The 16,228-nt window shown below is 38.7% G+C and overlaps 1 protein-coding gene across 1 annotated transcript in view; it reads left to right on the top strand.

The window, feature by feature from the left end:
• The first annotated feature begins 683 nt into the window (after positions 1-683).
• Positions 684-16,228, top strand: part of LOC144073674 (tumor necrosis factor receptor superfamily member 11B-like) — a 40,279-nt gene continuing 24,734 nt past the window's right edge. Inside the window, exon 1 of the mRNA XM_077599694.1 lies at positions 684-800. Within this exon, the coding sequence (XP_077455820.1) occupies positions 780-800 (21 nt within the window). The 5' untranslated portion in view covers positions 684-779. The remainder of the gene's footprint in view (positions 801-16,228) is intronic.

Below are 16,228 nucleotides of genomic sequence, written 5' to 3'. Positions count from 1 at the left end.
AATAGCAAAAACAATAGCAAAAACAATAGCAAAATCAATAGCAAAAACAATAGCAAAAACAATAACAAAAACAATAACAAAAAACAATAACAAAAACAGTAACAAAAACAGTAAAGAAAAAACAGTAACAAAAACAGTAACAAAAACAGTAAAGAAAAAACAGTAACAAAAACAGTAACAAAAACAATAACAAAAACAATAACAAAAACAATAACAATAACAACAACAACAAAAACAACAACAAAAACAATAACAAAAACAATAACAAAAACAATAACAAAAACAATAACAAAAACAATAACAAAAACAATAACAATAACAAACAACTGACAAGGAAACAAAACAAGTTGATAAGGCAACATGGTTGTGAATCCACTGGACTTTTAAAGCTGGCTGATGGTAATTGCCGTCAGCTGTGGCATCTTTTCAAATTGCGCCATTCCTACTGATGTCATGTGTGTCCAAACCGGTACTCAAAGGCCGCAGTGAGTGCACAATTTCATGCCAACCGAAGAAGAGAATACATTTGAACCAATCTGGTGTCTTAAAAGTGTAATCAGTTGATTGCCGTCAGGTACTGCTGGTTTCAGCAGAAACTCCATTGGTTAACTGTCTACACCCACTGCAGCCATTAGTGAAATAGTTTGGACACCCCTGACTTAGCTGATTGCAAACATACACACAGGAAAGCAAGCTAGACAATATACAAATACCCACCGGCTGAAATACATGTTTGGCCAGATACACAACCATTATTTAGCAAAGGAAATTACTGCCAAATGGAAATTAAAGAATATAAGGTAAGCAGAGATTAGTTTATTTACTGAAGTGGTTAAAGTGTTCTGATCAAGCACGCTGCTTACTTTCTACTGAGAGCAAAGACAGCTCCACAGTAAGTAAACACTATATTGAATTTGAATGAATTGAATGGAATGCCTTTATTGTCATTATACAATGTACAATGAGATTTAAAGCTTCACCATGAATTGCATTATTTGAAAGAGAAAACAAATCTGTTTTCCAAAAAAGTACTTTCTGTGGTGAATGCATCTCAAAAATGTTATTGTAAAAGTGGATTGATTCATTAGCCTTTCCAGATGGGCATGAGGTTCAAATTCATTTAAGAGGTTTATACCCATTGTGTGGCTTTTCATTGTACATACATTTCAAAGATTAATTTGGGAATTAGCATACATTTATAGCATAGTGTTTTTATGCGCAACTGCAAACCGATTCAAAACTCTGCAAAATTTATTTTTGTATTCGTGGAAATGTCTAAAGGAGGACATTTTTTGGGATCACATTAATGCCAATAAGCTCACAATATGTCTTTAACAGAACAAAAGTACGGTCCAAAGAGCATCCTACTTAAAGCCAAACAAACTGTCTGGGGGAAAAAGGAAAGACAAAAACCAAAAATCGTCCAACCAGAATCGTTGCAATAAATATTGGGAACATATGAATATGAACAAAAAATAGTGCAGTTGATGAAATGTAAATGTGGGAACATACAGTAAAATCAATCAGTCAATCAAATAAAAAAGACTCCTTGTCCACATTAGAGTGGAGACTGAATGGGAGCCTATTCTAGCAGAGACAAGTACGCCGACTGACAGAGTAATTGCAAGTCAATCGTTGAGCAAATATGTGCAGGATGGAAAAAACAACTAATCACACATAGGTAATTTTGAAATATCCAACTCAGCTCAAGTTGAATGTTTTTGAGAATTTGCGAAGAAGCTATCTACAGATGCATATATTTATTTCATGTTAATTTATTTACCTCTATTTAATGATCTATTATAGCAATGCATACCTGTCAACCTCTGCCGATAACTGCCCTTATAAATGATTATGATTCCCCTTTGTAAGGGGAATCATAATTATTTTTAAGGGCAGTTATCGGCAGAGGTTGACAGGTATGGCAATGGCTGCAATTTTACTTACTGCCAACCCTCTAAGGCACGTGTAAAAGTGGCGGCCCGGGGGCCAAATGTGGCCCGCCGCATCGTTTTGTGTGGCCCGGGAAAGTAAATCATGAGTGCCGACTTTCTGTTTTAGGATCAAATTAAAATGAAGAGTATAGATGTATATTAAATTTCCAGATTTTCCCCCTTTTAAATCAATAATTGTCATTTTTTAATCCTTTTTTTCTGTGTTTTTAGTTCAAAAATCTTTTTGTAAAATCTAAAAATATATAAAAAAGCTAAAAAAAAACATTGTTTTAGATCTATAAAAAACTGAATATTCAGGGCTTTTAATCCAGTTCTTTTAATCCATTTATGAAAAAAAAATCTAAATATTATGTCTAAAATAGTCCGGCCCACGTGAAATCGAGTTGACGTTAAAGCGGCCCGCGAACCAACCAGAGTCTGACACCCCTGATCTAAACCATCGAGCAATAATATTTTCGGCATTATATCAACCTGAAATGAAAACTAATTTTCAATTAAATGTATTGTTATGGAGCAAAGGGCTCGCGAACCAACCCGAGTTTGACACCCTTGCTCTAAGGGAAAGAATTATCGCTGTCAATGGCAATTAAAAAGTTAAACTCCAGGCCCAATTTGTAGTATTGAAGAGATTACTGATGTCGTTTCTGGAAACTTTTGTACGGATACAGTATTTGAGGACCGAAATGAAATACTTAATGAAGATAATTAATTGTGAGATGGTGCCTTCTCGTTGAACCTAATGTGGTTGTACAGCTGACCGGGTGTGGTTTTCAGAATGTGTGAAAGCGGTGACGAACCTCACCACTGACCTTTCTCTTTTCTAAACCAAACCAGGAGCAAGACTGGGATGACAGACAGCATATTCCTTGTGTGAATCATTAGATTCTCTGTGGTTAAGTCTTTTCACAAAAGTCTGTTTCCCCACGAGTTATCATACCACCATGCTGTGCACTCATTTATATGGTTAAGATGTATTGAATAGGCCGGGTGGCTCGAGTGGTTAGGGCGTCGGCCTCACGGCTCTGAGTTTCTGGGTTCAAGTCCAGGTCATGTCCATCTGTGTAGAGTTTGCGTGTTCTCCCCGGGCCTGTGTGGGTTTCCTCTGGGTACTCTGGTTTTCTCCCACCTTCCAAAAACATGCATGGTAGGCTGATTGGACACTTTAAGTTGCCCCTAGGTATGAATGTGAGTGTGCATGGTTGTCTGTCTGGCCCGGAGACAGCTCAGATGTGCTCCAGCACCCCCATGACCCTAATGAGGATAAAGCGGTTCAGAAAATGAGATGAGATGAGAAATGTATTGAATACTACTTTTTTCCCCATTAGTCCAGTTGGTGAAATTGTCATCCATGCAATTCTTTTGTTTGAGTTTCGGTTCTTTATTGTTTTATTTAATCTTTTTTTTTTCAACTCAAAGCAACCAAAAAAAATTGGTTCTCATATTCCTCCTTGATGATGACTAATCTCAGTCTGTCAGTCAGAAAACCAATCATCATCATCACCATATAGAAGTTTGTCAATGATGCAGTAGGTGTCAAATTGTCCAACTCTCAATCCTTGAAGATGCTTGCGTTAGTATTTCACTGATCAAACAATGAACTTTGAGTTCAACTTTTCTCTTTTTTGAATGGATGAATTGTGGATTAAAACCACAATGCTGGCATCCATTCACTAGTTTCCCGTGGGTTGCAGAACCTTACAAGATTTATTGTCCAAATTCTCCAAACTTCAGACTCTCACATTCTCTGCTCTGCATTCTGTCTTTGAAGGAAAAGTAAATGCTCACACATTTGATTGGTAGGCAAATGTGCAATAACAATGTGCAATATTTTGGAATTTCCCTGCCCGAACGTGACTTTTTAAATTACTTATTCATGTTTTTTCATTGGGAAACACACATTTTGTGGAGTAGCACCACTAATTTCGTTATACGCAGCTGTGGTATAATGACAATAAAGGCTTTTGACTTGACTTGGCTTGACTTGAATGGTTTTGTGTGTCCTGTGATTGGCTGGCAACAAATTCACAGTGTCCCCCGCCTACTGCCCATTTGGCTGGAAAAGGCTGCATCACCCCTGCAACCCTTGTGAGGATACGCGATACAGAAACTGCATGAATGAATGCTTACACCACACCTTGCTAAACTAAACCAGCATTAGTATTGGCTAGCCCACACACGGGTGCAAAAGGTGTCTTGTTGTCCTGAATGCCTCACACTGCTTTCCCAGCATTTGACCGCAGTTTGTCAGTGTTTGGATGTGAAAACCATGAGTGTAGAATGGAATTGTTTTTTACCGGAGGCTTTTTATGAAAATGTTTGTAGAATCCATCACCAGTTGGTGATTATGGCCTGAAAGGATTTACTTTTAGCCCAAAGTCCCTGAAGTGATGTTTGACTTTGGGGAAACATTTTCATTTGGTGTTGTGCTACAAAATAGAATGCAAAAAATATTTAATAAAGCAAAGTTTTTACCGTAACACGATGACGAACGCAAACAGAATTTTATCGTGTAACTCAAATGAATCATGTACTTGTATTTTCCCAATCACCATTTTATATCGGAGTGTGGTTTGGTGAGACGACTAGACCGTTTGTAAAACAATACGATCACCCAGATTTTCTACAATTGTCATGCATGAAGTAACCTCAAATGTTCCATGGATTATTAACTTTCCAAATCTATTCACCAAGGTTTTTGTGACGTATAAAGCGAAACACTGTAACACTCAAATACCTAAAAAAACAATGCCAATATATTCCTAAATTTAAACTGATATATAAACTCTGTCTTCTTGTTCAGTGCAAGTCTAGACCTCCAGTTAAGTGTGTTATTAAATCAATTAACCAAATTGTTTTGCTCAAGTTATGCATTTGGTCTGACAAACCCAGAAGACAGACTCCCCGTGCCCATTCATGCATCTGGGGTCTTTAATACCTTGTTTCAAACACAAAGATTAGATACTAAACGCCAGATATGTTTTTTCTTAAAAGACCAGTGCTCTCTTTAGCTATTTATTTCATTTAATTGAGCAGTGCATTTTATCTTTATTTATGTTGGTCTCAGTGTATTTGTGTTTTCTGTCATTTTTTGGGTTGTTGCATCTTATACGTGGCGGCCCGGTGGAGTGAGTGGTTAGTGCGTCAGCCTTACAGCTCTGGGCTCCTGGGTTCAAATCCAGATCATGTCCACCTGTGTGGAGTTTGCCTGTTCTCCCTGGGCCTGTGTGGGTTTCCTCCAGGTACTTTGGTTTCCTCCCACATTCCAAAAACATGCATGGTAGGCTGATTTGACACTAAAATAGTCTTGCTGGTTTTTAAAAATAATCATTTGTCAGGATTTTGGTTGAATAAACTTGCCTATATTTTATCCAGGTCTTAATATGGCTAAATTCTCCTGGTGTAGGCACAGCATATCTTCCTAGAACAGTAACACATGAATACAGCCAATACTCCATCTAATCACTCTACTTTCCAGTTAAACAATTTTAATGTCCTCTCTCTCCTGGTCTGGTTGTGATGACACTTTGATGGAGCCAGCTGTAGCTTTGACCACATTAAAAAACCTTTCAGCAGACCACTGTTGGGAACAAAGTGAAAGTAGCTAAAAAGGCACCGATCCAGTGGACAGATGAGGTGAAAATTAACTTAATATTCTTCATGACAAGCCCGTGTTAAACAAATACAGCGCAGTGTTTTGATGGGGCTAAAGAGCACGTATTCTAACTGATCTCATTTCCCTTACTCGCCAGATTTAAGATCCATTCATCACTTTCGCTGTTCGTCTCCCCATGTCCACGGACCGTTACTTCTCATTGTGCACCTATCAATTTCTTCGTTGAGAAGGATTCAACAGTATCCTTCACGCCAATTCCAGTCAGCCAAATTTAGCTTTCAATGCCCTTTTACTGGCAATGCACCACCACCGGATTAAGATCACACTTTTTCTGGCATGAGAAAGGCAAAAACAAATGAAAGCACATGTGTCTGCCTGGCTGTGTATTTCTGTCGACTATTATTCTTTCAAGTAACAGGTCATCGTTTTGCATAATATAAACATAGGCCTACAGTGCGTCACATTAGAAAGACAAACACACATAATTGGTTACAAATGAGGGAGAGAGGTTAACTATAAGGCATTCATTCATACATTTTCCATACCGCTTATCCTCACAAGGATCACTCTAGCTTATCACAGCCAAATACGTGCACCAGGCAGATGGCACCCTGAAATGGTGGCCAACCAATCGCAGGGCAACCATTCACTATCACACTCATACCGATACAATACAAAGTTTTCATCCAACCTACCCTGCATGTTTCTCGGATGTGGCAGGAGTACCCAAAGAAAACCCATGCAAGCCCAGAGAGAAGATGCTAACCCCTCATGGGACGTTCGGAACCCACCTCGGATTGAACCCTCAATCTCAGAACTGTGATAATTAGCATTGTCAACCCTCAAGGTGGGCAGCCCGGTGGGGCAAGTGGTTAGTATGTCGGCCTCACAGCTCTGGGTTCCTGGGTTCAAATCCAGGTCACATCCAAACCTGTGTGGAGTTTGCATGTTCTCCCCGGGCCTGCATGGGTTTCCTCCGGGTACTCCGGTTTCCTCCCACATTCCAAAAACATGCATGGTAGGCTTATTGGATGCTCTAAATTGCCCCTAGGGATGGGTGTGAATGGGCATGGTTGTCCTTTGTCTCTTTGTGCCCTGCGATCGGCTTGCCACCGATTCTGGGTGTCCCCTGCCTCTGGCCTGGAACCAGCTGGATAAAGGATAAAGCGGTTCAGAAATAGAGATGAGATGAGAACCCTCAAGGCTATATAGAACAAAATAAATAGCCCTATGTAAAATGGTAAGGTTAGTTTATACTAAAGTGCTGATAACTGTCATTCATTCATTCAAATGCCTATAATTGAAATTGTAAACTGAATTTTTATTTAACCAATTTTCTTTTTGAAATACCGTTCTGTTCTTCTTACATTTTTTATTTTACTTAAAAACAGGCAAACTAACTTGTGGCCAACACACACTACAGACATATCCATAACTCCATTGACAACTGCAAGCCCCAAGCATAACTTGGCAGAAAATGTACGGAAGAAGAAACTGTGGTAGAAAAGTATTTCATCTCTGTCGACCATTTAACCACGTTCTAATCCTTTGTTGAATGATACTAAGTCGCAATCAGAAAAACATTTTTTAAAATGATAGCATAATTTTACAATCCCTTTCACAATTGTGAGATAAATCCAACTACTTAGCCTCGCTCTGTTATGTATTAATTTGAAGACTCCAAAAATGCAGCACTAGTATGAATGTTTTTTCCAATCATTTTATGAATTTGATCGAACTGAACTATATATCATAATGATTACTGTTTTTAATTTAAATAAATCTGTTTTCACTATTTTCTATTTCCTTTCCCCCGTTTAACGTGTCCATTTCAATTCAATACATGGAACTATGTCCACCCAGTGTTCTGGAGTTTATCAAAACTTTTTCACCCAAAGACAGCCTGCGCCGACTATGCACACACCCACATACACTCCCCAATACACACTTGCATGTAGACAGGCTGACAGGCAGGCCATTCCTCTGAACACAGCTAAGTGCCAAGTGCGGGAAAGCCCAATGGCTTGCATTCCAGTGGCATCCTGGTGAGAGAACAGGAAGCCTGCTGCTGCTTCGTAGAATGCTGGCCTTTTTGTCATCTTTTCCAAAGTACCCAAAGACTGCAGGAAATTAGCCCAGTGGAAAAAAAAAACATGCAGGGATAATAATAGGGATGAAAAGACAACAAAGAAACGAAATCTATGAGTCAAGTGCTTACCTTTGAGTGTTCGATTTTTTAACTCAGATTGGATTCTGATGTCGAAATCTATGCATCGGCTTTAATGCCGCAGTTGAATGCATTTCAGACTGTCACGAATGTGCAATTGACTACCTAATTCAATATACAGTGGTACCTCGACTTACAATCGTAATCCGTTCCGAGACTGAGATCGTATGTCGAGCTTTTCGTAACTCGAGTGAACGTTTCCCATTGAAATGAATTGAAAACAACTTAATTCATTCCAACCCTCTGAAAAAACACCAAAAACAGGATATTGGATTGGGAAAAATGTTTTATTACTTCTAATTCGCCATATATTGACAAAGTAATAAATAACGAGTGGTTTAATAGTAATAAAATGTGTAATTGATGTAAAATTAGATGCATTTAAATGAACTTGAATAAATATATACAGACAGACTCAAACATACACTTAATGTAACTTTACACAAAACTGAATTCTAGTTTTTTCTTAATCTTTTGTTACCTTCGTTTTCCAGGTTAGCGGTTTGCCACGCCCCCCCACGTTCGCTATCGATGGACTGTTTGCTGTTGTATTTCCTTCACAATATTCCGAAAATGATGCACACAAATGTCCTCACAATGGGATACCGCACGACCACTTGCCAACGAGAAATAGTCTTGAAAGAACGATCGCGGGAGCTTCTTTCCTTGGAAAGGATAACAGGAAATGCAATAGCTGAGCTTAGCCACGTATTGATTGTGGGTAATGAAGTTTTATTCTGAGAAAGGGTGCCATTGGCGATCGGTGTTGTGTGCACGAATATACTTCATTACCCAGAAAGCCCTCTTTTTGCTTGCACATGCACGTTGTGCGTTTCCTGGTCGAAACTCGTCTGAATAAATCGATAAGTCCTCGTAGATATAGTAGTTATACATGAAAGAGATGCGATAAACAGCCTCTCATGTCATGGCCACCTGGCTTGGTCGCATCTCGAAATTTTAATCGTATTGCGAGCGAATTATTCGATCGAAATTTCCGTCGTACCACGAGCATGTCGTACCGCGAGGTACCACTGTACTACCTAACTGTCACTTCAAATTTCTGTTTTTTGACCAGCATTTCAGGAAACTTTATTTTACCACAGTCATTTCAGTGATTTGCCATTTGCAAATGGAAAAAAGGGGAGAAAAATGTTATTCATGTCGACTTTTGGGAGTGATAATACGTAAAATATGACGGTGATTTCCTGATATGGTTTGACCACATGGGGTCTTATCCACAGTTTGTGTAAATTTCTTTAAAAAGAATGTTTTGTGTTTTCACAGCATTGGGGGATTTTTTGCATTGCCTGTGGGGAGCAGTTACTGCTTCACATTGAAAAGAGTTATCCCATATTTACGTGTCAGTATAAAGGCGTGCAGCCAACCTCCATTTCCTCTTTATTTTAAGGCAGCGGTTCGCAACCTTTTTCTCACTGTGAACTGGCTTATTGGGAGGGCGACAACTTGAAGCAAAATTGTCTGGGGGTGGGGCCGGTGCCCAAACGACGTCCACGACGGCAAAAAAAAGAAAAAACAAGTCCAAGCATAATAGCAATTATTTATTACAAGCAAAACCAAAAGACAATTGTTGCGCTATTAATTCAATTCTCCTTTGAAAAATGGTTGTTTAACAAATATTATTATTATAACAACTTTTCTCATTTCAAGTAGGAGGGAGAGATTGAAAACGTTAATATTTAGGACTCTGACGGACCACCAGGTGGTTGGGGACCGCTGTTTTAAGGGAAGCATTTGAGTTTTACCCTGAAATATTACACGATAGTGTTTGAGAGGTAGTCATGGGTGAAACCCTGTGGAATAAAGTGTTCACACAGTAGCCGTACAGTGAGAGCATCTTTACATTGGCTTTTTGCCATGGAGCATTTGGCCCAGTGAGTAAGAACTTGTTTTGATTGGTAAACATCACGCACAAATACATGCATTCAACCTCACATGAAATAAACACACAAACATGAAAGGAGGCTGCTCCCATTTGTCTGTTGACATTCCTTGACGCCTTGACTAAGTATATGAAGTATATCCTTTTAATGTACTTGGAAATATGATCGGGGAGACCATGCAAACTCTTGATTCTCAGGTAGATCAACATGCTAGCTACCAATAACCATGGTACCCCGTTTGCCTAATTCCGGCTAATATTCCATTTTGTTTAGTTTTTATCATGCGTAAAGTTCGAATGTGAAGGACAGAATGTGAAAAATCACATTGTATGATTCCCTAACAATTTATTATTTAAATGGAGAAGAAAATAAGAGTTAACTGCTCAAGTCAAACTCAATCCAAAGCTATTTTCTATTTTAGCCCACTACAGTGGTACCCCTACTTACAAAATTATAATTTTTTTAAAGATAACTTGGATTTTTCTCAAGTATAGATGTATTTTTCATATAAAAGATTTCATTTATTATTCATTAGAAGATCCTCAATACTATGCGAAACCATTTTAAAATGATGAGTGTAGAATCGATTTTGTATGAAATATGTGAGAAACACAAAAAAGAGAAATAAAAAGATAAGGAAATGTTTTTTAACCGATTAAAATTAATTAGACATGAGAAGACATTTTCCATTGGGGTGGCGGGGCGAGGGTTGTTCAGCTAAGTAAACATACGTACACATGAACGTGAACTCATAACAACTTAAAATGATGTTACCTTTGGGGAAATATCGATCTAACAATGATTGCATTTGGCAAACTGGTTGATGGCAAGACTCGTGAACACATTCATAACAGCATGCTTCTTCGTAAGCACACTAAGAAAAAGTCAAGAAACAACCTCTTAGAACTCCATGATGAAGATGGGTCGAAAGCATACAAGTCAGATATTTACCGCTGTCCAGAGCAGCTCTGCCCGTGTCCCAGAAAAATATGAAAAAGTACCCAGAAAGCAGGCTTTTGGTTGGATGGACACGTTAATACTCCACCGAAGGACGCTACCTCGTTAATAGGCAATGAGAGAGCAACTCTATCATGGCAATTTTAAAATGAAATACAGGATGCCTCAAGAGGTTGTTTGAAAATTTTTGCGTTTCCTAATATGGATTTTTTTTTCGTATCTAGAGACCAAAGTTTCCCATTGAGGCTTTCTTGGCAACCTGAATTTTTCATGTGTGCCTATGCGTGTTTTCTCCGGGTTTCCTTCCACATCCTAAAAGCAAGCATGCATAGGTCTTATCAAAGAGTCATAAATTATTAATCTGTGTTACCTGTGATTGGCACAAAACCATTTCAGCGTGCCTCTTAAGAAAATAAGCAATCTGGAGGAAGAATCAATAAAAATTATTTGACATACTGTAAAAAAATATATATACATAAAAATAGATTTCCAAGCTAGGTCATAGAACAATTCGTAAGTCAAGGTTGCACTGTATAAGTGAGGCTTTTTCCTGCGCTGTTTCATTCCAGACATGTCGGTCTTCATAAGCACCGTTGAGTTTCCCCTAAATCATATTCAGAAACCTCACAAGAGAAAACAAGGTGACCACATCAGCTGCCGTGGAAGTCCAGGGTTCCCTTTGTTGTTTTTTCTTCTCACAAGGCCGCATATGAGTCACTGCTTTGACTGGCAAGGCTTCTAATAGCAAGCACGATTTATGTAGAATACTCATCACACTTTTTCATGACTGCGTCGTCGTTGTCTTAAGCTTCCCTAGACCTTCTTTATCCTAGCACTGTTTTCACGCATCACTCACCCAACGTGCCGATTTCTGAAGCCTTTATTATTCAGTTTTTGCTATTGTTTTCTATACCATTTGGCCATTGTAATTTCCATCTGACGATAAACTATCCTTAAAAAAGAACCTTTCGATTTGGACCCTGGGGTGGTGGAGGGAAGAAAATGACAAGGTCAAGACAATGGCTGTTCTTTTCTTTATTAACAATAGATCAGAGGCCCACGTTTTCTGACAAACTTTCACACATCTTGATTTCCAGACTTTGTAGGCTAATAGGAAAATGTACTGTACTGTATAAACATCTTGAATAATTGAAGTTCTGCTAAAACAAGCATTGAGAATATATCACTATAAAAATGATGATAATATTTATTTGACAAGCATTGCCAGAAAATTACATTATTGTATCCTTTCGTTGAATGTTCTTTTTTCGAGTCCAAACAACGTAATAAAATGACATTAATGAGACACATTTTAATCACTTGTATAGCACTTAACCACCATCAAGGCACTCATTTACCCTAATAATGGACCATTTTGCATTGTAGGGTTGAGTATTTGCTCAAGAATACTTTGATAATGTCACAAGGGCAGGGAATTGAACCCACAACCTCTGAGTTGGGGAATGGCCATTGAATCACACCATTCCAGGATAGTAATTGGAGATTGAAGGAAGGAAAGGGTCCATTTTTCTTAGCGCATGCCTGCCTTCTGATCAGGAGTATGAATGAATATGGACCCAAAGATGATGCGTAGAACATATTTGCTTCTGTTTTATCGATTAAGTGGCAAAATAGGATTTGAACTGAACATCCAAAAATCTTTGGTATCTCCGGTTTATTAGTAAAATTATGAATTCGGTTTTCCCAATGCTGGTTTCACTTCAGTGATAGTGTGTGTCATGTGTTCAGTGACCTGCTTCCACGTCCATTCCAAGTCTTTTCAGTGCAGCCTTGGCAGCCCCATGATGGGTTAACCCTTTATTGCCCTAATATGGGAAATTTAGTATTGTCTACCATTACATCTACATAGCTCTCTTGTAATGTCACTATGTAGTCCTAATATACCTACATTTTTGTAGAGTATATGCTTTATATAAATTAACCTGTCAATGAGCACCCATTGAGCACCTACAAAAACAACAAAACTCCAGCACATTGGTTATAAAAAAACAAAAAAAAACAAGAGTTCATGTTTTATGACCAACTATGTTCCAACATGTAACATGACCTGAGCTGATATTTGATTTTGCTTTGAACCTTGATTTAACGAGGGTATCATTTAAATTGCTGCACTGATTGGATGTTTTTCTAGTCGTTTATTTCAAATATTAAACAAGGAATGTAGTGGAAGACTGGTTTCCAACCCATAATATACTTGGATTGAATTGTCCATTCCAAGGGTGAAGAACATTTCCCACCAGTGAATAGAATATGGGCCATTAATAGTGGAATGGTTAGAAAAGTAGACATTTTGCAACTGGTGTGGGATAAGATTTCTACTCAATTGTCCTATCTACATTTGCTATTTAAATGGTTTCCATCCTAGGGTGTAGTCCACCCTTTTTATCCCCACGTAAAAGAAAGGATGATCCAGTCAATTTTCTGACGCAGAACGGGATAAGCATGACATTAAAACAGACGGATGAGTAGAATGATTGTTTTTCTTGGAATGGATCACTGACGCAAGATGTTGGGCATTTGAGTTAAGTTATGTTTTAGCAGTCCTCATACTTACCTTAGAAGAAGTCATGCGTAAATAGGAACAACTGCGCTGTTTTTCTTTTTACTGTGTTTTTGTTTTTTGGGCTTCACTGCAGTTGTCAAGTGGAATTATCTGTAAAGCCGCTGTGGAAAATATAAATTGACAGCTAAAACGATTTGCATCTTCAAACCCACAAAGATGGTTTGAATCTCCAAGCAATTCAAGAAAAAGTATAAAAGCAATGCACAAAGCTCAGAATGGTAAAATTTGCACAGACTCCTGTAATGACACAACATAACAGGTCTTTGTGGCATTCAAAATAAATTATAGCATTATGAAAATGTTTTTAAGCTTTTTTTCAATTATTGTTTTTTCTAAAATAATTCTGACTATATCATCAATATTTATTTTTTCATTTTCTGAACCGCTTATCCTCATAAGGGTCCTGGGGGGGGGGGGGGGGTCAATTTGGAGTGTTCATCCATTGGATAGGATTGGATAACTTTATTCATCCCGTATTCGGGAAATTTCATTGTGACAGTAGCAAGAAAGGGCATAGTTATAAGTTAGACAGTACAGTCGCAAAGGCCGCAGCACAACAAAGCAAAAGCACAAAGTACAAAGCAAATCAAAGTAAATGGGATCATTAAGAATCACCAAATCAAATCATTAAGACAGAAAAGCAGCAAAAACACAAAACAAGCAAGAGTGGACGGAGCTACCACCACCGGCTGCCACTTGAACGGCGCCATTTTGGTTGCGGTAGCAAAAACGGATACAGACTCAAAAGACGTAAAGTTGGACAAAAACTGGAACCACACACAGGAAGTCTTCCACAAGATGGGGAACTTCTGCAGACTGTGACTGAGGTAGAGAATATGCAGAGTCATCATGCAAACTCCACACAGGAGGACCGACCTGGGATCGAACCAAGGAGCCCCGAACTGTGAGCCCAACGTGCTAACCACTCACGTGCCGCCTCATCATCATTATTAATGAATACCTGCATTTTCATTCAGGCAAATGTGATAATGTTTTAATGACACACTGAAACAGTTGGCACATCCAAACCGGTTTACCTCACTAATAACGTTTTATACAATTTTAGAACAGGAAAGCACATGTTTTGGTGAATGCTTTTTTTTAGTGCACTTGCAACTCAAAGTCAAGTGGAGTTTGCAGTTGTTGACAGCAAGCACCGTCTTTGGAAATTAGTTCAATTACTCAACTCTGTGATGTGTCATGGACCTGCTCACTACGTATGTTTGACTGTGTCTGTGGTTACTCTCCCAAAACATCTATTTTCTATGACTAACAGCTAATAGCATGAATGAAAAAGTAATAAATCTCACATGCAGGCATTTCTTTGAGTGAGTTTACCACACATTGCAAGCACACAAAACTGTTCCACTTGTTATCCTGCTGCAGTTTTTTCCCCTTTAAAAAAAAAAAATCGCAAATAGACTTCCGTGCACATGGTAAAAACTGCCACACAAAGAGCTTCATCCACACTCATGAAAATGCAGATTAATTTTAAAGGACTTAAAGTATCTTGGGTCAACAGTGCAGGGTAATGGAGAATATGGGAAGGAAGTGAAGAAGTGCAGGCAGGCTGGAAGAGCTGGAGGAAAGTATCAGGTGTGTTATGTGAGTGTTAGATATAATATTTTGATTTTTTTTAAATAAATGGATTAAAAGAACTGGATAAAAATCCCTGAATATTCAGTTTTTTATAGATCTAAAACAATGTTCATTTTAGCTTTTTTAAAATATATTTTTAGATTTTACAAAATGATTTTTGAACTAAAAACACAGAAAAAAATGATTAAAAAATTACAATTATTGATTTAAAAGGAGGAAAATCAGGAAATGTAATATGTACATCTATACTCTTCATTTTAATTTGATCCTAAAACAGAAAGTCGGCACTCATGATTTACTTTCCCGGGCCACACAAAATGATGCGGCGGGCCAGATTTGGCCCCCGGGCCGCCCTTTTGACACGTGGTGTAGACAGTAAAAGAGAATGTCTACAGGACAATAGTGAGGTCAGCGAGACAGTAGCTTTGAGGAAAAGATAGGAGGTGGAGCTAGAAGTAGCCGATAGAAGAGGATGAAGTTCTTCTATCGAGGTTGAATAGGATTGGAAATGAGACCACAAGAGGGACAATAAAGGTTAAGACATTTCGTTCCAGACATCGATGATTTGGACCATATCGGGAGAAAGACCTTGAGTGGGGAACTGCCAGGAAACAGGGCTACAGTGTGACCAAGGAGACGATACACGGATGTAGTGAAGGACGACATGAAAGAGAGCATGAGGTTGTAGAATTAAAAGACAGCTGGCCAGGAGCAACACTAGAGGTTATCTTTCTTTGACTCTGGACAATGGCGCCTGCAAAATTTCAAGCAAATTGTAGCCAATCGTATGCACTTAATGGCACCACTGCTGCAGGAGCCGCTGTGTGTTTGCCTGCGTGTTTGCCACAAGCCGGCTGTTTTGCTCTCGCTAAGCCCTGCTGACGAGAGAGAGATAATTCTTTTCAGGTTTATTTCTTTGACCCAATTAAATAATTAATTAATGCGGAGGAGTGTCACTTTAAAAGAATCAGATTTTGCTTTTACACAATTAAAAGCTATTCCTCACTGATTACCTTGGTAACGTATTAGGTTATACTATTTCCACAATGCAATGGTCCAAATTATGTGTAAAATACTTGTAATAAATAAAATTATATTGATGCATGAATGAGACATGAACTTAAAGGTATATTCCCACAGTCCCAAAATGTGATGATTGTTCCTTCATTGGTCCATTCATTTACTCTCTCTCACTCTCTCGCTCTCGCTGGCTCTCTCGCTCTCGCTGGCTCTCTCGCTCTCGCTGGCTCTCTCGCTCTCGCTCTCGCTGGCTCTCTCGCTCTCGCTGGCTCTCTATTTCTGTCTCTCTCGCTCTCGCTCTCGCTGGCTCTCTCGCTCTCGCTGGCTCTCTATTTCTGTCTCTCTCTCTCCCTTTCTCTCTTTCCCCCCTAT

The sequence above is a fragment of the Stigmatopora argus genome, chromosome 4, assembly GCF_051989625.1.
Source record: "Stigmatopora argus isolate UIUO_Sarg chromosome 4, RoL_Sarg_1.0, whole genome shotgun sequence".
Taxonomy (NCBI): Eukaryota; Metazoa; Chordata; class Actinopteri; order Syngnathiformes; family Syngnathidae; genus Stigmatopora; species Stigmatopora argus.
Note: the sequence above shows the minus strand (reverse complement) of the source record. Positions and strands in the feature narration are given on the sequence as shown.